This window comes from Rhinatrema bivittatum, chromosome 6 (genome assembly GCF_901001135.1).
Source record: "Rhinatrema bivittatum chromosome 6, aRhiBiv1.1, whole genome shotgun sequence".
Classification (NCBI taxonomy): Eukaryota; Metazoa; Chordata; class Amphibia; order Gymnophiona; family Rhinatrematidae; genus Rhinatrema; species Rhinatrema bivittatum.
Window position 1 is genome coordinate 171,536,231 of NC_042620.1, and position 26,063 is coordinate 171,562,293.

At 47.1% G+C, this 26,063-nt stretch overlaps 1 protein-coding gene across 4 annotated transcripts in view; it reads left to right on the forward strand.

Moving 5' to 3' along the window:
- Positions 1 to 26,063, forward strand: part of KANSL1L (KAT8 regulatory NSL complex subunit 1 like) — a 268,720-nt gene that overhangs the window by 180,961 nt on the left and 61,696 nt on the right. For all 4 annotated transcript variants that reach the window (XM_029606147.1, XM_029606146.1, XM_029606144.1 and 1 more), the window contains one exon: positions 13,402 to 13,453. In XM_029606147.1, the coding sequence (XP_029462007.1) occupies positions 13,402 to 13,453 (52 nt within the window). The remainder of the gene's footprint in view (positions 1 to 13,401; positions 13,454 to 26,063) is intronic.

Below are 26,063 nucleotides of genomic sequence, written 5' to 3' on the forward strand. Positions count from 1 at the left end.
GTCCTCGTACCTGATCCTGCCTACTCTTCTGGTACCTGTTCTGGTCTTCATTCCTGGATTGGAAACTGTTGGAGACAGGATGCTGGACTTGATGGACCTTTGGTCTGACCCAGTACGGCAATTTCATATGTTCTTATGTTCTTAGAAAGCAGGCTGGCTACTGATGCCTTTTCCCTTCATTGGTTTCTGTATGTATGCCCTCCAATTCCTCTAGTAGGGAAAACCTTAATAAAACTCAGAAGAGACTGTGGAACCATAAATCTCCTAGATTCCTCATTTCTGCTGCATCAGGGCTTATCAGTTTGGAAACCAATAGAGTTTAATGTTTTTCCAACCTTATTATCATGGAATCAAGGACACTGCTTCATCTCAACTTTCTATTTCCTAGCGTATAGCACATGGACTCAGGATCAATGGGTATAGTGTGCTCCTGATAGCAGTTGGAGACGGAGTCAGATTTCAATCTGACTTCAGCACTACATATACTCCTGCAGGAAGCTCTGCTCTTCTGTATTTCTCCGTCTCTATAGCAGTTTGGGACTCTACACACGCTTGCACAGTGTTAGAAAATCTAAACCCAAAGAAGAAAGAAAATTCCAAGATCTTATCTCTACAAGACGAGCCCCGCTCTCCTGCTGTGATACCTAAGGGACCCTCCCCCAGTCAAGAATTCCTGAGGTGATTTCTGAGATTCCTCAGAGGTATGCCTTGATCTGGCAGCCAGTTCTGGTGTGGACTTAGCCCCCAGGAGGGAGCGGCTGAGAGGCAGCGGGTACAAGACTGAGCATGGTGGTGAAGGTATTTCCCTCTCCCCCCCGCAGCCGGAGACAGCCTGGCACGAGACCGGGAAGCGCCAAAACAAGGTAAGGTAGAAAACTTTCTTAAGTCTCCAGCCTCCGAGACTCGGATAGCCCCCACAGATCGCCCGTCGGCATCTATCCCATCGGGTTGAGCAGCCCCTTCCAGGCTAGACCCCGATCTGGCTCGAGGGTCCTTCCACGTGGAGACACTCCGGGGGGGGGTCGCCATCTTAATCGCATGGTCACCGGTGCCATTTCCCCCCTTGATCGCCGTACTGTCCGCCTAACTGAGCCATGTGCATAGCGGCGAGCCGGGCGCATAACATAGTTGTGCGCATAGAGGCGTGCGCATAGGTGCCGAGCGCACAGCGAGGTGCTCGAGGGTGCCGGGCGCATAACGCCACGCTCAACAGCGCCGGGCGCACAAGTTCAGCTGCGCGCACAGCATAGCGCGCATCCCTGTAAGCGTACAGACCGGCCTGCACGCATATCTTCGCAGCCTGCACGCCTACCCTCGGCACACCCGGAGCGCATATCTAAGCCTCCCGGCGCGCACATATAAACGCACAGACCGGGTTTGAACGTCCTACGCGCACAAACTATGGCACCACCAGCCAAGAAAGCCAAAGCACAAGCCCTCTGCTCAAAAGATCTTCATTCAAAAATTGGAAGAAGGATCCAACAGAAGAAAATAGGATAAAGCATAAACATTGGCAAGTTAAATGTAAGACATTGATAAGACAGGCTAAGAGAGAATTTGAAAAGAAGTTGGCTGTAGAGGCAAAAACTCACAGTAAAAACTTTTTTAAATATATCCGAAGCAGAAAGCCTGTGAGGGAGTCAGTTGGACCGTTAGATGATCGAGGGGTTAAAGGGGCACTTAAAGAAGATAAGGCCATCGCGGAAAGATTAAATGATTTCTTTGCTTCGGTGTTTACTGAAGAGGATGTTGGGGAGGGTACCCGTAATGGAGAAGGTTTTCATGGGTAATGATTCAGATGGACTGAATCAAATCACGGTGAACCTAGAAGATGTGGTAGGCCTGATTGACAAACTGAAGAGTAGTAAATCACCTGGACCGGATGGTATACACCCCAGAGTTCTGAAGGAACTAAAAAAATGAAATTTCAGACCTATTAGTAAAAATTTGTAACTTATCATTAAAATCATCCATTGTACCTGAAGACTGGAGGATAGCAAATGTAACCCCAATATTTAAAAAGGGCTCCAGGGGCGATCCGGGAAACTACAGACCGGTTAGCCTGACTTCAGTGCCAGGAAAAATAGTGGAAAGTGTTCTAAACATCAAAATCACAGAACATATAGAAAGACATGGTTTAATGGAACAAAGTCAGCATGGCTTTACCCAGGGCAAGTCTTGCCTCACAAATCTGCTTCACTTTTTTGAAGGAGTTAATAAACATGTGGATAAAGGTGAACCGGTAGATATAGTATACTTGGATTTTCAGAAGGCGTTTGACAAAGTTCCTCATGAGAGGCTTCTAGGAAAAGTAAAAAGTCATGGGATAGGTGGCGAGGTCCTTTCGTGGATTGCAAACTGGCTAAAAGACAGGAAACAGAGAGTAGGATTAAATGGGCAATTTTCTCAGTGGAAGGGAGTGGACAGTGGAGTGCCTCAGGGATCTGTATTGGGACCCTTACTTTTCAATATATTTATAAATGATCTGGAAAGAAATACGACGAGTGAGATAATCAAATTTGCAGATGACACAAAATTGTTCAGAGTAGTTAAATCACAAGCAGATTGTGATAAATTGCAGGAAGACCTTGTGAGACTGGAAAATTGGGCATCCAAATGGCAGATGAAATTTAATGTGGATAAGTGCAAGGTGATGCATATAGGGAAAAATAACCCATGCTATAATTACACGATGTTGGGTTCCATATTAGGTGCTACAACCCAAGAAAGAGATCTAGGTGTCATAGTGGATAACACATTGAAATCGTCGGTTCAGTGTGCTGCGGCAGTCAAAAAAGCAAACAGAATGTTGGGAATTATTAGAAAAGGAATGATGAATAAAACGGAAAATGTCATAATGCCTCTGTATCGCTCCATGGTGAGACCGCACCTTGAATACTGTGTACAATTCTGGTCGCCGCATCTCAAAAAAGATATAATTGCGATGGAGAAGGTACAGAGAAGGGCTACCAAAATGATAAGGGGAATGGAACAACTCCCCTATGAGGAAAGACTAAAGAGGTTAGGACTTTTCAGCTTGGAGAAGAGACGACTGAGGGGGGATATGATAGAGGTGTTTAAAATCATGAGAGGTCTAGAACGGGTAGATGTGAATCTGTTATTTACTCTTTCGGATAGTAGAAAGACTAGGGGACACTCCATGAAGTTAGCATGGGGCACATTTAAAACTAATCGGAGAAAGTTCTTTTTTACTCAACGCACAATTAAACTCTGGAATTTGTTGCCAGAGAATGTGGTTCATGCAGTTAGTATAGCTGTGTTTAAAAAAGGATTGGATAAGTTCTTGGAGGAGAAGTCCATTACCTGCTATTAAGTTCACTTAGAGAATAGCCACTGCCATTAGCAATGGTTACATGGAATAGACTTAGTTTTTGGGTACTTGCCAGGTTCTTATGGCCTGGATTGGCCACTGTTGGAAACAGGATGCTGGGCTTGATGGACCCTTGGTCTGACCCAGTATGGCATTTTCTTATGTTCTTATGTTATGTTCTAACCTGCCACATAAGAGCTGCGCAGCATGAAGAGGCTACTGCCCTGTGCCTACAGTGCAAGGTGGCTCTGGGAGAACCAGGGCAAGGTCCCTCCCAGCCAGTACAGGAATCAGGATCCACTGATAGTACCCCTGACCTCTCTATCCCCAGCTCGGCCCTCCAGATGGGGCACTCGGGGAACGCCACTGGGTTCAATATAGACCCAGGAACCTTTTCCTGGGTGGAATTTTTTAAAGGTCTACAAACCTTCGTCCAGGCGCAATTGGCGCCACTGATGACACAGCCACAGCCTCCACTAGAGGACCCTAACCTCCCAGGCCCTTCTCGGCCTCCCAGAGACATGCCTCCTCCGGACAAAAGCCTAACCTTAGGTGACACGGACACCTCGGAGGAAGACCAAGACTCCCTGGAGGAAGGGGAAATCTCTCCAGGAGTGGAACTGTACCAAACCATGATGCGTTTCTTCTCCAAAGACGAACTAGCACCTCAGCGGAGCCAAAGATGAACCCTCTTCTGGTCAGGCTCCGTCAGGCCTCACGCCATTTCCCATTGCTGCAAGCCGTACAACAGCTGATCGACTTGGAATGGAATGCCACGGAGGCCAGTTTTAAGGGAGGACGGGCCCTACAAGCCCTATACCCACTAGAACCCTCAGCCAAAGACCTCCTGGGGTTTCCCAAAGTGGACGCCATGGTCTGCGCAGTCACAAAGCACACCACCATTCTGATCGAAGGAGGAACGGCACTCAAGGATGCCCAAGACAGACGTCAAGAGTCCATCCTTAAATAGTCATTTGAGGCAGCAGCTATGTCACTGCAGATCGCTGCCTGCTGTGCAGTGGTGACACGCGCATGCTTGTCACAGGCCAGAAACACAACCATGCCCGTCGAAACATTAGAACCAGTAATATCCTTCCTCACGGATGCGACCTCCGATCTGGTGCGCACTTCAGCCAGTGGAATCTCATCCATTGTGGTAGCCAGAAGGCAACTATGGCTCCAAAGCTGGTCAGCCGACGCGACGTCCAAGACGAACTCACGAGAATGCCGTTTAAAGGAACCCTCCTATTCGGCAGCGAACTGGAGAAGTTAGCCAACAAGTGGGGCGAATCTCCAGTACCTTGGTTACTGGAGGACCAGATCAAGAGAAGCCAATGCCCCTCTCCCCGGGCATCCAGGGGCAGAGGATCACAGCATTTCAGACGTACAAGAATACATACCAAGCACCTCGCCCCGGAGGCAGGGGCCAGTCATTTCGGAACAAACACAACAAGAGGGGAGTTGGCTCAGGTCCAGGCCCCAGCCGCACCCCACAATGAGAATCAACAGACCCATCCACAGGAAGAAGCCATAGGGGGCAGGCTTGCCCGATTCTACCAAAGATGGGTCGAGATAACATCGGACAAGTGGGTCCTAACCTGTTATGTATGTAGGGTTTGGATGGACCCTTGGACACTGTGGCAGCTGACCACGCTCATGGGGGGAAGTCCCGTGAGGGGCCACAGGTCAGGCTCAGCTCCGGACACACAAACACAGATTATATCTTTTATTAGACAGTTTATGAAGCCATCAGAGGTGGCGGTAGTGAGTTGAAGATGGAGCCCAGCTGGGCTAGTATTCCTCAGGGCGCTGGAACAGCGGCTTCTCTGGTAGCAGTGCTGTAGGGAAAAGAACTGAGAAAATGAGTACACTGAGATATTCACAGAGTCCCCAGTATGGAGAAGCCCCGAGATAGGGAGAGCTGGCCCTCGAGGAGTGAGTACCAGATCCCTGGGCACAGAGACTTGTTGACAAGTACTTACGTAGCAGTTCTCCGTGGAAGATGGCGCACTGGTGCTAGAACGGAGGCAGACCCTCGAGGAGCGAGTATCTGGTTCTCGGGAAACAGCTCCGAGGAGTAGATGGTAGTAGTACTCACAGATGGTGTCTAGCGAATTCTTCCAAGTAGAAGAGGAGATGGACACAGGCAGCGAGTCAGGAACATGGGCCCTTGAGGAGCGAGTACCGGTTCCTGGTAGCGACCTGAAAGAAGCAGAGAGGCCCCCGAGGAGGGGTACCTTGTTAACAGCAAAGAGTCCAAATAGAAGTTGGAGGCAGAGTAGCTGGGTACGGCGAGCGAATCCCATCCATAGGAATCCCTTGCCAACTCAGTGACTAGCAATAAACAGACTTAAATATCTGGGCAGCGTGACGTCATCACAGGGGGATGCCCCTGAGGTTTGCGCCATAGAGGAAATAAGAATGAGGGCCGCGCAGCACGCGCGCCCTAAGGTACCTGAGGAGCATGGCGAGAGGCAGTGCCCAAGCCAGTCCGGGGACGCCGGAGAGGACGGCGGGCAGACGCCGCGGTTGCCAGATGTCCACAGGGAGCAAGAGGAGTCGCAGAAAAAAAAAGGCGGAGTAAAGACATCGGGCCGCCACAGTTGCAATAGTACCCCTTCAAAGGGCAGTCTCCTCTGCGGTACCAGGTTTTGGTTTCCAAGGATACGAGAGATGGAACTGATGGAGCATCTTTTTGTCAAGGATATTTGCCAGAGGCTCGCAAGAATTTTCTTCGGGGCCAAAACCTTCCCATGAAAGAAGGTATTCCCAAGTCTTGCCTCGTCTTCGGACATCAAGAATGGCTTCGACCTTGTGTTCTAGGTCATCTTCTGCATTGATGGGAGATGGTTCCTGAGACTTGGAAGAGAACTCACTGAGAATGAGTGGTTTCAGAAGTGAAACATGAAATGCGTTGTGGATGTTCAATCCAGGTGGTAGCTTCAGACTGTAAGTGATGTTGCCAAGACGTCGGAGGATTGGAAATGGTCCAACGTAGCGAGGAGCAAATAGAGTGCAGGGCAACTTCCTTCTAAGGTGCTTAGTGGATAGCCAGACTTTGTCTCCAGGTTCAAAGATAGGCGCTTTGGAATGGTGAGCGTCATAACATCTTTTAGCTCGATCACTTGCTTTGAGTAGCATTTCTTTCGTCTGAGTCCATAATTGATGGATATCATCAGCAGTGGATTGAGCTGCTGGGGACGTCACTGAGAGCTTCAGTGGAAGTGGCGGTGGTGGTAAACATTCATATACCACTTCAAAAGTGGTAAATGGACGTTTATCACTTTTGATGTTGCTGGATGAGAATTAATGGCGAATTCAGCCCATGGTAACAGTTTGGCCCAGTTATTCTGACGGCAACTCACATAGGCCAGAATGAACTGTTTCAGGGTCCTATTCATCCATTCTGTTTGGCCATTTGATTGAGGATGATAGGCTGATATATAGTCTAGAGAGATGTCGAAGAGTTTGCACAAGGCCTTCCAGAATTTTGCCATGAATTGTGATCCTTGGTCAGATACTATGTGCTTCGGTAGGCCATGAATGTGAAAGGTGTGGGTTATGAAGAGCTTCGCAAGCTCCAAGGCTAAAGGTAAGCCAGGCAGCGCCACGAAATGAGCCATCTTGCTGAAACGGTCGACAGTGACCCAGATGGTATCCATACCTCCAGAGGGGGGGAGATCAACTACAAAATCAGTAGTGATATGCGTCCAGGGATGCTCCAGAGCTGGAAGCGGTTGCAGCAATCCCCACGGTTGGCCAGAAGTAGGTTTGTGCTTGGCACAGTTGGCAAAAGATGTTACGTAGGAGAATGTATCTTCCTTGATAGTTGGCCACCAATAATACTTCTGGAGCTTCAGCAGGGTATGGCTTTGACCAGAATGGCCAGCCAGCTTGGAATCTTGAGCCCAATAGAGCACTTTCTTCCTGAGATGTTTAGGCACGATGGTTTTACCAGCGGGTACAGAATGGGTAGCACTCAAGATGACTTTCTTCGGGTCGATTATGTGCTGAGGTTCTTCGGGAACATCTTCCGAGAGAAAGGAGCATGACAAGGCATCAACTCTGGTATTTTTGTCTCCGGGGCGATATTTGAGCACAAAGTCAAAATGGTTAAAAAAATAAGGACCATCTGGCTTGTCTATGGTTAAGATGTTGCGCATGGCGGAGATACTCTAGATTCTTATTTATTTATTATTTTTTTTTATTTATTTAATTTTATATACCGGCAACCGTTTGCACATCGTGCCGGTTTACAGATAACTTAAAACAAGGATATATATAGGCAAAGCCTTTACAAGGAACATTGTGTAACCATGATCCATAAACACGGTAATTTGATGTTGAGCGTCTTTGAGCCAAGGCCGCCATTCCTCGAATGCCAATTTAATAGCCAGGAGCTCTTTATCTCCGATCCCATAGTTCTTCTCTGCCGGAGAGAAACGTCGCGAGAAGAAAGAGCAGGGATGTAATGCTTTGGAGTCTCCGGTTTGGCTCAATACAGCCCCTACACCGATATCAGAGGCGTCGACCTCTGCGATGAATGGCTTGTTGGGGTCTGGATGACGCAGGCAGGGTTCAGTGGAAAAGGCAATCTTTTTAAATTCTCAAACACGGAAATGGCTTCCGCAGACCATTTAGAAATGTTGGCCCACTTCCGGGTCATGGCGGTTAAGGGCACAGTTAAAGAAGAGTAATTCTTTATAAAGCTTCTATAATAATTGTTGAACCCCAAAAATTGTCTCAGGGCCTTCAGGCTGGTAGGTTGGGACCAATTTTTAATACTCTTCAGTTTTTGGGGATGTATCTGGACGCCATCTTTAGACACAATGTAGCCAAGAAAAGGCACAGAGTCTTTATGGAATTCGCACTTGGATAGCTTGGCGTAGAGCCGATGTTCTCGTAGTCTTTGTAGTACTTGTTGGACCTCCTCTAGATGGGTAGACAAGTCCTGCGAAAATATCAGGTTATCATCTAGGTATACCACAACACTCTTGTACAACAGGTCCCGCAAGATGTTGTTCATCATTTTCTGGAACACGGAGGGTGCATTGCACAGGCCGAAAGGCATTACTAAGTACTCGAAATGACCATCTCGAGTGTTGAAGGCTGTTTCCATTCATCGCCACTGTGAATGCGAATTAAGTTGTAGGCCCCCTTCAGATCAAGTTTCGAAAATATTTTGGCACCTTGAAGCCGGTCGAACAGCTCTGAGATTAAAGGCAGGAGATATCGGTCTTTGATCATGATCTCATTCAGACCTCGATAGTCGATACAAAGATGCAAGGTACCGTCCTTCTTCCCCACGAAGAAGAAACTTGCCCTGGCTGGAGACTTTGATGGTCTAATAAATCCCTTCTGTAAGTTCTCCTCGATGTATTCGGACATAGCCTTTTCTCTATGGCAGAGAGAGGATAGACACATCCTTTAGGAGGTTCAGTGTTAGGTTTCAGCCTTATGGCACAGTCGTATGATCTGTGTGGAGGAAGGATGTCAGCAGCTTCTTTGGAGAACACATCACTGAATGATGCGTATTGAGGCGGCAGTCCTGGCATCACTGGAGTCGTAGGCATGCAGAGGACAGGAGATACCTCCTTAAGGCACTTGCCATGACAACCTGGGCCCCAGCGGGAGAGTTCCAAGGTGGCCCAGTCGAATTGAGGCTGGTGCGACTGCAACCAGGGTAACCCCAGAACGATAGGGTGCATAACCTTCTCCAGTACAAAGAAGGAAATTGATTCTCCGGTGTGAAGGGTTACTGGTTCGGTATGCCAGGTTACGTCACCCGGCAAAGGCTCTCCATGGATGGAGTATAAGAGCAGTGGAACTTCCAAGGTGACGAAGGGAATCCTCAAGTGTTCCACTAGATGTCGAAGTATAAAGTTACCTCCTGCCCCAGAATCCACCAGGGCAAGAGTTTGAACTTCAGACGGTCCGCAGATCAGGGAGACTGGGAGAGAGAGCGTAGGAGAGGTCTTGGTAAGGCTTAAGAACAGTCCTCCCGCAGGACTTAGGCCCGTCCATTTCCCGGACTAATTGGGCATGTTGGGACATCGTGACCAGTCTGTCCACAGTACATACACAGGCCATGCCTCTTCCGAAGTCTTCTCTCTTTTGAAGTCAGGTGACTGCGACCAAGTTGCATCGGTTCTTCTCCACTGGCGACTGGTATTGCTGGGACTGTCTGGAGTGCAGGTTTAGCACGAACCTCCTTCTGAACCAGTCTAGTGGTAGGCTTGAGCTCTTTCACCTTATCACGAAGCCGGTGGTCAATTCTAGTAGCCAAAGCCACTAGTTCATCCAGCGAGTCAGGTGTCTCACGAGCGGCCAGCTCGTCTTTCAAGCGAGTATCCAGACCTCTGAAGAAGAGGGTTTTCAGGCATTTGGAATCCCAGCATAGTTCCGTAGCAAGAGTCTTGAACTCTATTGCAAAATCAGCCAGTGGTCGGTTGCCTTGCTTCAGGTTCACCAGAGTAGAACCAGCAACAGTCACTCAAGCAGGATCGTCAAAGACGGACTTAAACAAATCCAGAAATCCGTCAATATCCTGCAAAATAGGATCCTTGTGTTCCCACAGTGTTGAGGCCCAAGACAAGGCCCTTCCATCAAGATAAGATAGAATGTATGTAGTCTTGGCATAGGCCGTGGGGAAATGAGAAGGCTGTAATGCGAAATGCATGCAGCACTGATTTAGAAAATCTCTAGTCCTTTGAATTTCTCCAGAGAAACGAACTGGAGCAGCCAGAAGTACAGTTGTCTTTAAAGTTACTTCAGGTAACTGACCTTCATTACTGGAAGTAGCGCCTTGAATCTTCTGTGCGTGTAGCTGATGGTACGCAGAAGTGAGTTTCTCCAATGCGTCTTGTTGTTCAGCAATGCGCCGAGCCAGGCCCGGTATGGCCTGCAGGGCATTGAGCTGTGCCAGATCCATGGAGTTAGCAATCTGTTATGTTTTGTAGGGTTTGGGTGGACCCTGAGAAACTGTGGCAGCTGACCATGCCCATGGGGGGAAGTCCCGTGAGGGGCCACAGGTCAGGCTAGCTCTGGACGCACAAACACAGAATATATCTTTTATTGGACAGTTTATGAAGCCACCAGAGGTGGCGGTAGTGAGTTGAAGATGGAGCCCGGCTGGACTAGTATTCTTCAGGGCGCTGGAACAGTGGCTTCTCTGGTAGCAGTGCTGTAGGAAGAAGAACTGAGTACACTGAGATATTCACAGAGTCCCCAGCATGGAGAAGCCCTGAGAGCTGGCCCTCGAGGAGCGAGTACCAGATCCCTGGGCACAAAAACTCGTTGACAAGTACTCACGCAGCAGTTCTCCGTGGAAGATGGCACTGGTGCTGGAACGGAGGCAGGCCCTCGAGGAGCGAGTACCTGGTTCCAGGGAAACAGCTCCGAGGAGTAGATGGTAGTAGTACTCACAGATGGTGTCTGTAGCGAATTCTTCCACGTAGAAGAGGAGATGGACACAGGCAGCGAGCCAGGGAACATGGGCCCTCGAGGAGCGAGTACCGGTTCCTGATAGCGATCTTAAAGAAGCAGAGAGGCCCTTGAGGAGCGGGTACCTTGTTAACAGCAAAGAGTCCAAATAGAAGTTGGAGGCAGAGTAGCTGGGTACGGAGAGCGAATCCCATCCATAGGAATCCCTTGGTAACTCAGTGGCTAGCAATAAACAACGGGCTTAAATATCCGGGCAGCGTGACGTCATTACAGGGGTACGCCCCTGAGGTTCGCACCATAAAGGAAATAAGAATGAGGGCCGCGTGGCGCGTGCGCCCTAAGATACCCGAGGAGCATGGTGGGAGGCAGCGCTCAAGCCGGTCCGGGGACGCCTGAGAGGACAGTGTGGCGATGAATGGTCCGGGGACGCCTGAGAGGACAGTGTGGCGATGAATGGAAACAGCCTTCAACACTCGAGATGGTCATTTCGAGTACTTAGTAATGCCTTTCGGCCTGTGCAATGCCAGACGTCCACAGGGAGCAGGAGGAGTCGCAGAAAAAGAAAGGTAGGCGGAGTGAAGCCGAGGGCCGCAATGGTTGCAACATGACCATCATTCGAGAGGGATACTTTCTGGACTTCCATAGCATCCCTCCAGACAAATTTGTGAAATCTCCCTGCCATTCCCCCTCCAAGAGGACAGCAGTGGAAACCACACTAACCAAATTGCTCGCCTTAAAGTATAACACCGGTGCCCATGCACTAGCGAAATACTGGACACTATTCCATCTATTTTATTGTCCCCAAGAAAGAGGGAACATACCGGCCCATACTGGACCTCAAGTCAGTCCACCACTACCTGAAGGTACCACAAGGACCCTCTGTCATAAGGACGGTACAGCTAGGAGAATTTCTGACCTCCCTGGACCTGTCAGAAGCCTATCTGCACATCCCAGTCCATCACGATCTTCAGTGCTTCCTACGCTTCACGATCCTGGACCATCACTACCAGTTCTGAGCACTACCTTTTGGGCTAGCTACAGCCCCTCTGACGTTCACCAAAATCATGGTTGTAGTGGCGGCGACACTGAGGAAAGAAGGAATCCTCGTTCACCCATATCTGGACAATTGGCTGATCAGGGCAAAATCCCCAGAGGAAAGTCATCAGACGACCACCAGAGTCAAGAACCTCCTGGAGAATCTCGGATGGGTCGTCAGCGCAACCAAGAGCTGTCTGCAGCCCTCCCAATCTCTGGAATACCTGGGAGTTCGGTTTGACACCCAGCAGGACAAGGTCATTCTTTCCCCTACAAGGAGAAGGAAATTGATGGACAAAAAAAGTGTAACATCCGACAAGTGAAGCTGCATTTCTGTTGTATGTACTTTTGTCTGTGCTGTAATAATATTATCTTAAATTGTATTATATATTCACGCTGTGGTTTTAAACATTCATCACCTCCAATCCACGACACCAGCAGTCAAAGCTGGTTAAAGCCCAACAAATGTCGTCTTGAATCGTGTTATATATCCACTCTGTGGTTTTTCACACTGATCACATCCCAAATGCGGCACCAGCAACAAATGCCGATCGGCCCCAAGTCAAGTTTGTTCTTTGTCAACCACTAATTCACATACTTTCAGCAAACAGAAATTTTCTGTAGGACTCCGTCTTTAGTCCCACTCACGGGCACAAAGAACTGTATATTGTCAGCGAAAATTCGATACCCAGCCTCCAGATGAGCAAGGGCATGACCAATAGCAGCTAAATAGATTTTAAATAAAATTGCTGATAGAGTGGATCCTTGAGGAACACCTGTTTTCAATTTGAAAGAACTAGAGATTTCACCTGAAGATACCACCCTATAACTGCGATCTTCAAGAAAAGACATAAACCATTTTAAAACTACATCACATACTCCAATTTCTCTTAAATGTTGTAGTATAATTTTATGATCCATTTTGTCAGTTGTTGCTGATAAATCAAGGAGGACCAGAAAATATTCAGTGCCTGAGTCAAATCCACGTCTGAAGACATCAAACGACGACAGTAGTGTTTCTGTGCTATAGCCTACTCTGAAGACAAATTATTGAGAATCTAAACACGAGTGTAAATCTAAAAACTCTAACAGTTGTTTTAAGACAATTTTTTCGAGGACCTTAGTTATAAAAGATAGATTGAGATGGGTCTACAGTTCTTAAAATTATTAGGGGGGAGCTTTGATTTCTTTAGAATTGGCTTAACATATGCCATTTTTAGGATGGCAGGAATGTTTCCTTCATTTAGGGAAAAATTCACTAATTGTCCTTCAGACATTTAAATTATAGGTCCGTTTTAACAATGCTCAATCACTCATTGTGAACTTTGTCAACTTGCTTTATCCCCCATTGCAGCAGGTGCCCACTTCTAAGGGCACGGATATGTTGTACCTGTATGTAAATTGTTGTAAAGCAGCATTCTGGTCTAGGGCACTATTTATGCATGCATCAAAATAATAATGTGAAAATCCACAAGAAATTCTGTATATAGCACTGTTCTGTAGAGTAAGTGGACAGAAAATACAATTTCAGTTGTCATGAACCTATATATTTAACTGTCTTTGCTGATGTAAAATTACTTTGTCATTAACAGCTGGAGAATTGTTGACCTTCAGCCTTTGAGACTTCATGTAGAGGAAGAGGAGGTGGGTATTGCACATCACTGTGACTAGTAGAAATTCACCTTAGCTTCACTTAAATCACATTTAAGATGCTGTTGTATACTTACTGTTTCTGGTTCTGAAAACGAGCAGTATTGCATCATGGATTAAATATATGTTAGCATATAACCTTGAAATAAATTCATAGTGGACTCATCAAATTATTTGACCATTCAGATGGGTTACTTTTTAAACCTTTAGCAGTATAGCTGCATATTGGCATATAAGTAGCTAAAATTGACCACAGACTATTTAATTGTAGTGATGCCTTAGCTATTTTTTTAAATTAAGGATGGTAAACCAATATTTTAAGGGATATAACAGTACAGTAAAATCATGCATGGGGAATAGGCTCTGCTGGTTAATCAAATATAAAAGTTACCTGGGTGACCTCTACGTCTTGTCATTTTTCCTTTCTTTCCCTTCCCTACCTGCCTCTTGCAGGAAACAAGAGGGGAAGGTCTGATGCTGGAGGAGACAGGCACAGCAGAGTAAAGCTACTCTGCTCCCTAATCCAAGTCTTTCTGTCCTGTCGTTTCCCCACCCCAACAAGGTGCTGCCTGAGCAAGATGCCACTTAATGGTGCATTTTGGATTATTGTGTGCCAAATAATGGGGTTTTTACTGGTTTGAAGCAAATAAATAGAGAATGGTTGTTTAATCTTTTAAATAATACTAGAAGTAGGGTTTAGTCCATGAAACTCTTTGCAGATTTAAAACTATTTTAAGAACATTTTTTTTTTTGTTTGTTTGTTTTGTTTTTTTAATCCATGCATAAGTAAGCTGTAAACTGTAGCATTTGTTGCCAGAAGATGTGGTCCTGTCAAGTACTCTAGCTGGATTTAGGAAAGGTTTGAACAAGTTTCTGGAGAAAAAATCCATTAAGTTAGTAGGCTACTACAACCTCTGATTTCTGGGGGTAAGCAGCATGAAATGGATCTGTTGGGTAGTTGGTTCAAGCAATCTAGATGGTCACTCTTGGACACAGGATACTAGGTTTGATGGACCATTGGACTAATCCAGCATGACAGTTTTATGTACTTTACCAGTTATCAGTATTTATCATGCCAGGGAGTGGAACTTAGCTGAGTAAATGCTATGTTGAATATACTTGGTTAAAGTTACCTTGATAATTTTAGGACAACTATTTTTCCAATCAGACTTATCCAGCTAATTTTAGCTAGATAGCTTTGAATACTGGTATTTACTGGCTAAAGTTTAGTCCTGCCCCCAGCACTGCATCTTTTTATTCAGCTAAATTTTGACCTGGTAAATAATTACCCAAGCAAAACATAGCCAGGGGAAGGGGGCAATATTTAAATCTTGGATTTTGTTCAGTTACTCAGAAAGTTACATGGACATACCCTTTAAATAGTAACATCTTCATTCTGAGGAAAAGCAGTACACCCATCACACAACTGGATGACAATGCTAAGCCAGACATTCTCTTCTAGGTTCCATCAGACATGTTTTTATCACTGAATAGTTCATTGTAAAAAAAGTAATTTTTCTCCATTTTGGCTTTTTTTGCATGTATTAGTCACTGTAGTTTCCAGATAGTTTGTCTTATTTTCCAAATTTATTTACATTGTCCCTGCATCAAACATTTTTTTTTAGCTTCTCCCAGGCTCTGAATCAGTGCCCCATTTTTCCAAACTCCTGACTGTTTCCTTCAATAGTCGTTCTTGTTTTTGCTTTGATTATTTTTTCTACCACTATCTATCCACAAAATGTGGGGGTAACCCATATACCATCAACCAAACAACCCACACAAATATAATCTTATTATCTTTAATTAAGAAATCTTTTTAAATATTTTTGAAAAAAAAAATTTTTAAACACACCTGAGTGTCCCATAATTTAAAAATTCTTAAATATTTAACAAGTGTTAGGTGATGCTTCATATAATTTCCAGAACACCAAGCCTTGGTGTCTAGCTCAATTTTTATGATATAATCATGAGCACCACCCTCCACCGCTTCAATCTTTTCAAATAATTTATTAGAAAAAACTTTTTGTTTGTATTTTAAAATTAGTTCACCTAACCTATTTTCATATTCTGTCTTTTTGTTGACCCAGTCAATCTTAATGATTTGTTGAGAATATTGAGAATGGTTAGCAAAAACATATATTGAAACACTGAGTGAGTAACAAGGAATTCAGGTCGCCAATCGTTTGAAAAACAGAACGTTACTTAGCTTGCGATTATATTGCACTCAAAAGTCCTTGGAACAGATCTTTTCAGCGGCACTTGCCCCAACAAGGCCCAGTTTCAACGAATCTTCTTCAGGAGAAGCCACTCCAATTGTGTCCAAAGTAGTTTAACAGTGTAACCTTTGTAAATCCATAACGAGCTCGCCTAGACGCTGCTCACTCCATTTCCATCTTCAAAAAGATGGCGAACCCGCTCTTCCTTGTCGGCGTCCCTGATTTAAAGGGACAACCATCACGTGATTGTGCACATGGCTAGATGTCAAAAGAACTCCTCCTTCCTGGAACCCGCTCATAGGAGGGATGACCAATCAATCAAATTGTTCAGTCCTGTAGGTGCCTCAGTTTTTAATTTAAAAATCCAATACTGTTCTCTTCGATTCAGAATTGTACTCAAATCGTCCCATGTAGATTTCATGGTGACCTGTTCGATTATAGTCCATTTTAAATCATCAAAGCTGTACCCGTGCTCAGCACAATGATTAACCAAGGGTGCAGACAAAACTCCATTGTTAATACGCGATCTGTGCTCCATCAACCGGGTTTTAATAACCCTCCTTGTACGTCCCACATATACCTTAGAACATTTGCAAACAATAGCATAGATGACGTTTTTTGACATACAGTTAGTGCTTGTTTTGCGTTTAACCTGGATTGACACAAATACGGGATATGTGGTTAAACGCAAAACAAGCACTAACTGTATGTCAAAAAACGTCATCTATGCTATTGTTTGCAAACCTACCTCCTATTCTAGAGTTGAGCCTATTAGCTTAATGACAGAGCTGAGGCATGCTGCATGTACACTGGTGCAGGAATTGTTGTGCATACCTAGTGGAGTGGAAGATTCTCCTAGAAAGTTATGGAAAAAAGTATCTGCTCAACACTGTTGGGACGCTGTCACCCAGTTGTGCGAGGAGTGACCTATAGTCCACTGAAAACATCCATTACAGATAAGTTACTTTGTCTTTAGCAAATGTTTGTTACAGTTTGGACTCTATGCAGTTTATATTGAGAAGCAAGTAGTGATAATATACCATTAGTATCATGGTTAGTGATACTACCTTGCACCTCCATATTAAGTTAGAAATATTGCAGAATATCTCCATTTAACTATGCTATTCAGATATAATTATATGTTCCCTGTACGTACCCAGATCAGTCCAGACTCCTGGGTTTATTCATCCTTGCCAGCAGATGGAGACAGAGAAAAGCCTCGCTGATACTGCTTGAAAAGCCCTGGTGCCACCTGCAATAGCTCAGTATTTCTCTGTCTCCAGCAGATGGCTGGTGCATAAACCTGCAGGCTTTTTTCTTTACCCTTACTTTTAGATTTTTTCTGTTATTGGGGGAGCCTTCCTCCCAGGGAACGGGTTCCTGATGGAACCTTTTCTTGTTCGGTTGAGGTGGACCATTTAAGGTCCAATTTGGTACCGTGGAGCGTACATCTGGTTCTCCAGATCCCTCCCCTCACGAGGCCGGCCGTGCGGCTTACAGCCATTCTCTTTTTTCTTTTCAGGGGATTCCCTCCTTGTTCAAAAAGCTGATTTGTGCTGGACAGCTCCTTTCAGCTTAGGAGGGAATCTCCCTGCTTCTGTTTCTGTTCCCCGATTTTTTAGATTTTTATTTTTAGCTTTGTTTTGTTCTCAGCTGTTTTTTGCTTTTTTCGGCATGGTTTGCAGCTCGGCATGCCGCATGTGTGGAGCGGTCCCAGTGCAGCTCAGCCGGTCGGGGCTGTGTTCAGACTGTGTTTCGGGGGGGAAAGGGCCCTCCCTCCTCCCGGGGGTTGCAGAACGCTGGCGCCTGTGTAAGCGCATAGCTGCCGTGGTCGGGCTGTTTTTACAGCCTCCCGAGGTTCCCGGAGCTACCAGCTCCCTCGAGGCGGGAGTGGCAACCATTTTGGTGCTGGATTCACGTGTGCCACCATTTTCGGAGGGGAAAGGGGATTTACCACCGCAGCTGTCCCCGGTTCATCCCGGTCCCCCCCGATGCGCAGGGGTTATCGGGGGGGGGGGGGGCAGATCAGCCAGGTCCCTTGCCTCAGAGGCCTGGGGGAGACCAGACCCCCATTTTGCCCCCGGATTTGCGGCCTTTTTCGCTGGATTTTATTCTGCTGCACCAAGCTTATCTGGTGCAGCAGGAGGGTTTAGGGGGTTCACCTTTGCCTCTCGCTCCTCAGGACTCGGGTCTGCGGCCTTCAGCTCCAGATGAAGGATCCGCGCGGCCGCAGGATGCCAGCATCCCAAGAGTGCCTAGCTCCAGGGGGGGAGCAACAGGAGGTTTACAGGGTCCGATCCCTCCAACAGGAGCAGTGTCGAGATTCTCAGTGTAAGATCTGGTTTCTCTGGACCTGGATCAAGGTGATGACTTAAGCATGCCATCGGTGGCGGATCCCAAGATTCTCCGCTTATTCCGGAAGGAAGAGTTGGCACCTCTGCTTCCACAAGTCCCCTTAGGAAGCTCCAGAATTGGATGGGGCGGACCCCATTCTGGACAGTCTTCGGGCTCCTACTTCCGCTTTCCCATATCATAGGTCGACGTGACAATTGATTGAACATGAGTGGGATTCCCCGGACTCCGGTTTGAGGGTCAGTAGGGCTATGGCCAAGCTCTATCCATTGCTAGAACAGACCTTGGAACTTTTTGCGCTTCCACAGGTGGATGCGTTGGTTTCCGCGGTCATAAAAAAGACTACGATTCTGGTAGAGGAGGCTGCGGCCCTCAAAGATCTCCAGGATCGGAAGATAGAGCTTCACCTTAAGAGGGTTTTTGAGAGTGCAGCCTTGGGACTCCAAGCTGCTGTGTGCTCCGGCTTTATTCAGAGGGCATGTCTGAGGTGGGTATAGAATTTTCAGGATGCACTTCCTGCTCCTGACTCGTCGGATGCAGATCGCGTGGAAGCGTCGGTCGCGTATGTAGCGGATGCACTGTATGACTTTGTGCATTTGCTGTCGCGGGTTATGAGCTCGGTGGTTGCAGTCAGACGTTTACTTTGGCTCCATCACTGGTCGGCGGATGTTTCTTCTAAGGCCCGGTTAAGTTATTTGCCTTTCAAGGGTCGTCTCTTGTTTGGAGAGCAGCTGGAACAGCTCATCAAGCAACTAAGTGAGACAAAGGTACATAAGCTGCCGGAGGACAGGCTAAGGAATTGCCAGGCTTTTCAATCCAGGTCCCGCTTCAGGGACGCCAGACGGTCTCGTCCTTCCAGCAGTCTCGTGGGGGCGCAGTCAGAATAGCCTTTTCAGCAACCGCGGGGCATGAATTGGGGTCAGTCCTTTTGCGGCAGACAATGACCTTTTACAGCTCCCTCGGCGGGGGTAGCAGCAGCGGTCAAGTCCTCCCAATGAAGCAAGGCAGGTCCATTCCTGTGTACCCTATATAGGGGGCCGGCTGGCAAATTTTTACGGCGAGTGGACCAAAATCACACAGGATCAGTGGGTCCTCTCAGTGATAAGCAACGATTACGCTTTAGAGTTTGCACACCCCATTCACGACCTCTTCTTGGTCTCCCCTTGCGGGTTCTCGGTGAAGTGTCAGGCAGTTCGGGAGACTTTGCGCCGGTTGCACAGTTTGGGAGCAGTGGTCCCGGTACCGCCTCGCGAACGGGACAGGGGTCATTACTCCATCTATTTCATTGTCCCGAAAAAGGAGGGAATGTTTCGACCCATTCTGGACCTCAAATCAGTCAACAGGTCCTTGAAGATTCCACGGTTTCGAATGGAAACGCTACAGTCAGTAATTGCGGCAGTCCGCTCTCGGGAGTTTTTAGCCTCCCTGGATCTGACGGAGGCATACTTGCATATCCCAATTCGTCCAGAGCATCAGAGGTTTCTGCATTTCGTGGTTCTGGGTCAACATTTCCAATTCCAGGCTCTGCCTTTCGGTCTAGCGACAGCCCTGCACACCTTCAACAAGGTAATGGTGGTGGTGGTGGCGGCGGCGGCTCTCTGACGTGAAGGAGTGTTGGTGCACCCTTATCTTGACGACTGGCTAATTCGGGAGAAGTCGTTGGAGGGCTGCCGCTCGTCAGTTCAGAAAGTTGTTCGCTTGTTGGAGTCTCTCGGTGAACCGGACAAAGAGTCACCTGGAGCCGTCCCAGGTGCTAGAATACCTCAGAACTCGTTTCGATACGAGCCAAGGAAGGATGTTTCTCACTCAGGAGAGGATACTCAAACTACAGTCACAAGTTCGACGCTTGTTGGCGTTGAAGATACCACGAGCCTGGGACTTTATCCCAGGACAAGCAGGATGCTAGTCCTCACATATGGGTGACGTCACGACAGAGCCCTAGCACGGGAAATCTTTCTGTCAAAGTTTCTAGAAACTTTTGACTGGCCCTATGAGGCCACTGAGGGTGCCCAGCATGCCATGATATTCTCTGCCACAGGTGTCTTTCTTCAGTCTTCGCTTTTCCGCGCTGCTACCAGCATCGCGGGACAGGAGCCGTTGTGAGTTCTTCACAACATTCTCTGACTGAAAAGTCATAATTTTTTTGAATATTCTCTCTCATAGAGGTCTCTCAGGGTTCCCTTTCACCGGCTGGTGAGTACCTCGGTCTCGATTTCTCATCTTTGGAAATTTTTTCTCACGAATTCCCATTCTTTTCGACGGCCGTCGATAACAAAATGGCTACGGGCTTCAAAAAATGCCCTCTATGTAACAGAACCATGTCGATCACCGACCCACATCTTAAATGTGTCCTCTGTCTCGGTGAAAAGCACGACATAAATACTTGTCCTAAATGTGCTAAGATGACGGTGAAAAGGCGAAAGGCTAGGCAGGAAAAAATGGAACATTTGTTCCAACTGCAACTGATTCCTTCCCCTTCAAAATCATTGAAGTCGTCTCCGGCCGGAGTGACTAAACGAGCATTACTTAAAAAATCTTGCCCAGACGGATCCGATGATCGTCCGTCCTCGCCATCGTCCACAGCATTGACAAAGTCGACCCACCAACTTAAGTTAAAGCATCGGCATCGGCGACCGTCGTCGTCCACATCGACGTCCCAGGCGGAATCGACAGCAAAGCGGCCATGCACCCAGGAAATAGCAGTCCCCTCAACGCCTGGGCCTTTGCCTCCATCGATGCCAGATCCTCCGCAGACTTCTGCAAAGGATCCATCATCGCAGCCTCCGCCACCGCTTACAACTGCTTTGATTCCATCAGTTGTACAGCCGGAATTGTCTGATCTCATCAGACAAGCGGTCATTCAGGCTTTAAAGGATCAAGCACCTCTGGCGATCCCGCCGATTCCACCAGCATCGATGCCGGTTGTATTACCGATGCCGGTGGGCCCACCGATGCCGTTGTCCTTGTTGGCACCGAGGACAACCATGGACTCGATCACTACGACACAGAGACTCATCACGTCATCGATGTCCATCTTCGCTCAGATACTATCGGGCTCTTCGATGCCGATCTCGATTCCAACGATGTCGAAGTCTTCGAGAATATTTCTACCGACGACTACATCGATGACAGACCACTACATCATCGAGGCAACCATCATCTGAGCCTCCTGAAGTACAGGACCTCGCATTCTATCGACGTCTTTTACAAAGATATCAAAATGTCATCGATAACCTGCCAACAACAAAGCCTCAGGACACTTCACATTTGTTTTCCTCCAATGATCCACAACCAGGCCCTTCAGGCCTTCATTACCCTCCGAGATCTCCTCCAAGGTCTCCTTATAGAGATGACCCAGATGATTCTTGGGATGACCAGCAGTCTTACATCTTCTGAGGGATTCATGTCTGAACCTTCACCTCCAGACCAGAGAAAAAAATCACCTCCAGAAGATTTATCTTTCTCAACATTCATACAGGACATGGCTGACTCCATTCCCTTCAAACTAACAGCAGAACAAGGTACCAGGCAACAACTCTAGAAGTTCTACAGTTTGTAGACCTGCCTAAACAAGTGTTGGCTATTCCAATCCATGAAGTTCTCTTGGATCTTCAACGCCGCATCTGGGAGCATCCATCTTCTGTCCCCGCAGTGAATAAGCGTGTGGACACAACCTATTTAGTGCAGACAGCTCCAGGATATCAGAAACAGTTACCACACCAGCCTGTGATAGTAGAGTCTGCACAGAAAAAGTCAAAACGTACCCGCCCACGCTCATCAACTCCACCTGGTAAAGACCATAGGTTTCTTGATTCACTAGGCAGAAAAGTGTATCAAAGTGCCATCTTGAACACAAAAATCTCTGCTTACCAATTGTATATAACACAATATCAGAGGAACCTATGGAAGCAAATGGAAGAATTTATTACTTTGCCTACACAATTCCAGGAACCAGCACAGGCCATAGTCAACAAAGGCCTAGAAGCCGGAAAGCATGAGGTGAGGGCGGTCTATGACAACTTTGAGACGGCTTCCAGAGCAGCAGCAGCTGGTATCACCGCCCGTAGATGGGCATGGCTTAAGGCCTCGGACCTCAGGCCTGAGGTCCAAGAAAAACTTGTGGACCTACCATGTCTCGGAGACAATTTGTTTGGAGAAAAGGTCCAAGAAGCAGTACAATAGCTTAAAGACCATACAGAGACTTTAGGTCAACTGTCTCAAATACTACAAGATCCCTCTACACAATCTTCTCGTCGCCTACCTCGAAAAGAAACCAGACGTTCTTACTATAGGCCAAGAAGATACTACCCCCAAACTTCTAGGAGTAGATCAACTAGACCACAACAACGGTCCCAGGCCAGACAGCCTAGGCCTACCCGCCCGCAACCTCCTGCACAGACAGGCCCAGTTGTGGGCTTTTGAAACACAGGCCAGAGAACAAGTCCATCCCCTAAATCCTCGACCAGATCTGCCAGTGGGAGGAAGAGTATCCTATCTTATCCCAGGACAAGCAGGATGCTAGTCCTCACGTATGGATGACGTCACCGGAGCCCAGCATGGGAAATCTTTCTGTCAAAGTTTCTAGAAACTTTTGACTGGCCGTGTGAGGCCACTGAGCATGCCCAGCATGCTATGATATTCTCTGCCACAGGTGTCTCTCTTCAGTCTTCGCTTTTCCACGCTGCCGTTCGCATCATGGGACTGGAGCTGTTGCGTTCTCCGCAATTCTTGTGACTGAAAAAAGTCAATATTTTCCATATATTTGATATTCTCTTTCATAGAAGTCTCTCAAGCTCGCCGGCTGGTGAGTACCATTCCCTTGATTTCTCATATTTTCAAGGAATCCCTTTCCTCACATTCGCATCCATCGATGGCCGTCGATTCCAAAATGGCGATGGGATTCAAAAAGTGCCCTATTTGTAATAGAAATATGTCGATAACCGACCCGCATTTGGAGTGTGTACTCTGCCTCGGAGAAAAACACGATGTCAGTACATGCCCCAAATGTGCGGAAATGACAGTAAAAGGACGGAAAGCCAGACAAGAGAAGATGGAACATTTGTTTCAACTTCAGTTAATTCCCTCTCCCTCGAAATCATCGAGGTCGTCTCCGGCCGGAGCGACCAAGAGAGCTTTACTTAAAAAGCCGCGTCCGGATGGATCCGGTGATCGCCCGTCCTCACCATCATCGGTGCTATTGACTAAATCGGCAGAACACCAAAAATCCAAGCATCGGAACCGACATCGACGTCCGTCATCTTCCACATCGATGTCCCAGGACGAATCGATGCCAAAGCGGCCCCAAGAACAGGAAACACCAGCACCTTTGATATCTGGGCCTTCGTCTTCGCCGATTTCAACTACAACCCACACTTCGTCGATGGAGGGCTCCGTACCGCCACCACGTACAACATCGGTGACTTCACCATTTGTACAGCCGGAATTGTCTATCTTAATAAGACAAGTGGTCATACAGGCTCTTCAAGAGCAAAATGTTCCGGTGGTTCCGTCGATGCCAACACCTTCCATGTCGATGCCGATGACTTCAACATCGATCCCGATGCCTCCAGCAGTACCGATGCTGGTGGGACCACCGATGATGGCGCCTTTTTTGCCGCCGAGGACTTTGACCGGTTTCATAACCACTACACCAAGGCTCTGGACACAATCGACATCATTCTTTGCTCATATTCCATCGAGCCCCTTGATGTCAATACCTATTCCATCGACGTCGATGACTTCGGTGCCGCTTCCACTGACAACAACATCGAGAACATCCCCGATACCATCGGGGCAACCTGCATTAGAACCTCCAGAAGTTCAAGATGAGGCTTTTTATCGACGCCTTTTACAAAGGTATCAAGATGTAATCGATAAATTACCATCTACTAGGCCACATACTACTTCTGCAGGATTTTCCATCGATGATCCACAGCCAGGTCCTTCAGGTCTCCATGTCCCATCTAAATCAATGCCAAAATCACCTTATAGAGAAGATTCTGATGATTCCTGGGATGATGAACCCTCTCATTTTTCTTCAGAGGAATTCATGTCTAACCCTTCTTCTCCAGATCAAAGAAAGAAGTCACCCCCAGAGGATCTTTCGTTCTCCTCATTCATACAAAGCATGTCTGACTCGATTCCATTCAAACTTACAGCAGAGGAAGACACCAGAGCACAAACCCTTGAGGTTTTATAGTTTGTTGACCCACCCAAACAAGTACTGGCAGTACCAGTACATGAGGTTTTACTAGATCTCCAAAAACAAATTTGGGAACACCCAGCTTCTACTCCTGTAGTAAATAAACGTGTGGTCACTACTTACATAGTCCAACCAGCTCCAGGCTACCACAAGCAGCAATTACCACACTAGTCTGTAGTGGTGGAGTCGGCACAGAAAAAATCTAAATGTGTGCGCCCACACTCATCCATACCACCTGGTAGAGACCACAGATTCCTAGACACACTAGGGAAAAAGGTCTATCAGAGTTCCATGTTGAGCACCAAGATTTCTGCTTATCAACTCTATATCAATACCAGCGGAACCTCTGGAAGCAGATGGAAGAGTTTGTAACCTCCTTACCCACTCAGTTCCAGGAGCCTGCACAAGCCGTAATAACCAAGGGACTGGAGGCAGGCAAACATGAGGTGAGAGCAGTCTATGATAATTTTGAGACTGCTTCCAGGACAGCAGCAGCTGGAATCACTGCTCGCAGATGGGCCTGGCTCAAAGCATCTGACCTCGGGGTTGAGGTACAAGAAAAACTTGTGGACCTGCCCTGTCTTGGTGACAATCTGTTTGGGGACAAAATTCAAGAAGCTGTACAACAGCTTAAGGACCACACTGAGACTCTACGTCAACTGTCTCAAACTCCACAAGAGCCTGCTACTCAGTCTTCTCGTTGTCCTCCATGAAGAGATATGCGACGTTCCTATTACAGGCCACGTAGATACTACCCCCACACTTCTAGGGGTAGGTCCACCAGACCTACACAACACTCCCAGGCCAGACAATCGAGGCCTGCTCGTCCACAACCTCCTGCACAGACGGGCCCTGCAACAGGCTTTTGAAACAAAGACCAGAGAACAAAAACCCAACCTTTCAATCCCAAGCCAAATCTACCAGTAGGCAGAAGAATTTCTCACTTTCACACAAATTGGCAAAACATAACATCAGATCAATGGGTACTTTCCATAGTCTCTCGAGGCTAGAAACTAAATTTCACAATTCCTCCAGAATTTCCGCTAACTTCCTGCCCACGACAAAATTCTCAACTGCATCAATTACAGGCAGAATTATCCACCCTTCTGAGAGCCAGGGCCATACAACTAGTGCCCCGGACACAGCAGGGCAGAGGATTCTACTCCCGATACTTCCTCATTCCAAAGAAAACCGGAGGCCTACATCCCATCCTAGATCTCAGAAATCTCAACAAATTTCTGAAGAAAGAAAAATTCAAGATGGTGTCTTTAGGCACCATGCTTCCACTTCTTCAAGCAAGAGATTGTTTTTGTTCTCTGGATCTTCAAGATGCTTATGCTCACATTCCAATATACCCTCCTCATCGCAAGTACCTGCGCTTCACGGTAAACCATCAACATTACCAATACAGAGTTCTACCCTTTGGACTTGCATCTGCTCCCAGAATCTTCACCAAATGTCTAGCGGTAATAGCAGGACACTTACACAAAGAAGGTGTCCATGTTTTCCCATATCTAGATGACTGGCTCATAAGGAGTCAATCTCAACAAGGAGCTCTCACTTCTCTCACTCGAACGATTGCTCTACTTCACTCCATGGGATTTCTCATCAATTATCAAAAATCCCATCTCACTCCAAATCATCTGCTTCAATTCATAGGAGCAGAGTTGAACACAGATTTAGCAAAGGCCATTCTACCTATAGATCGTGCAGATTCCCTCATTCTACTAGCAAACTCCATTTCCTTACGGACACAAACCACAGCCCATCAGTTTCTGATACTGCTAGGTCATATGGCCTCCACGGTTCACGTTACACCAATGGCAAGGCTTGC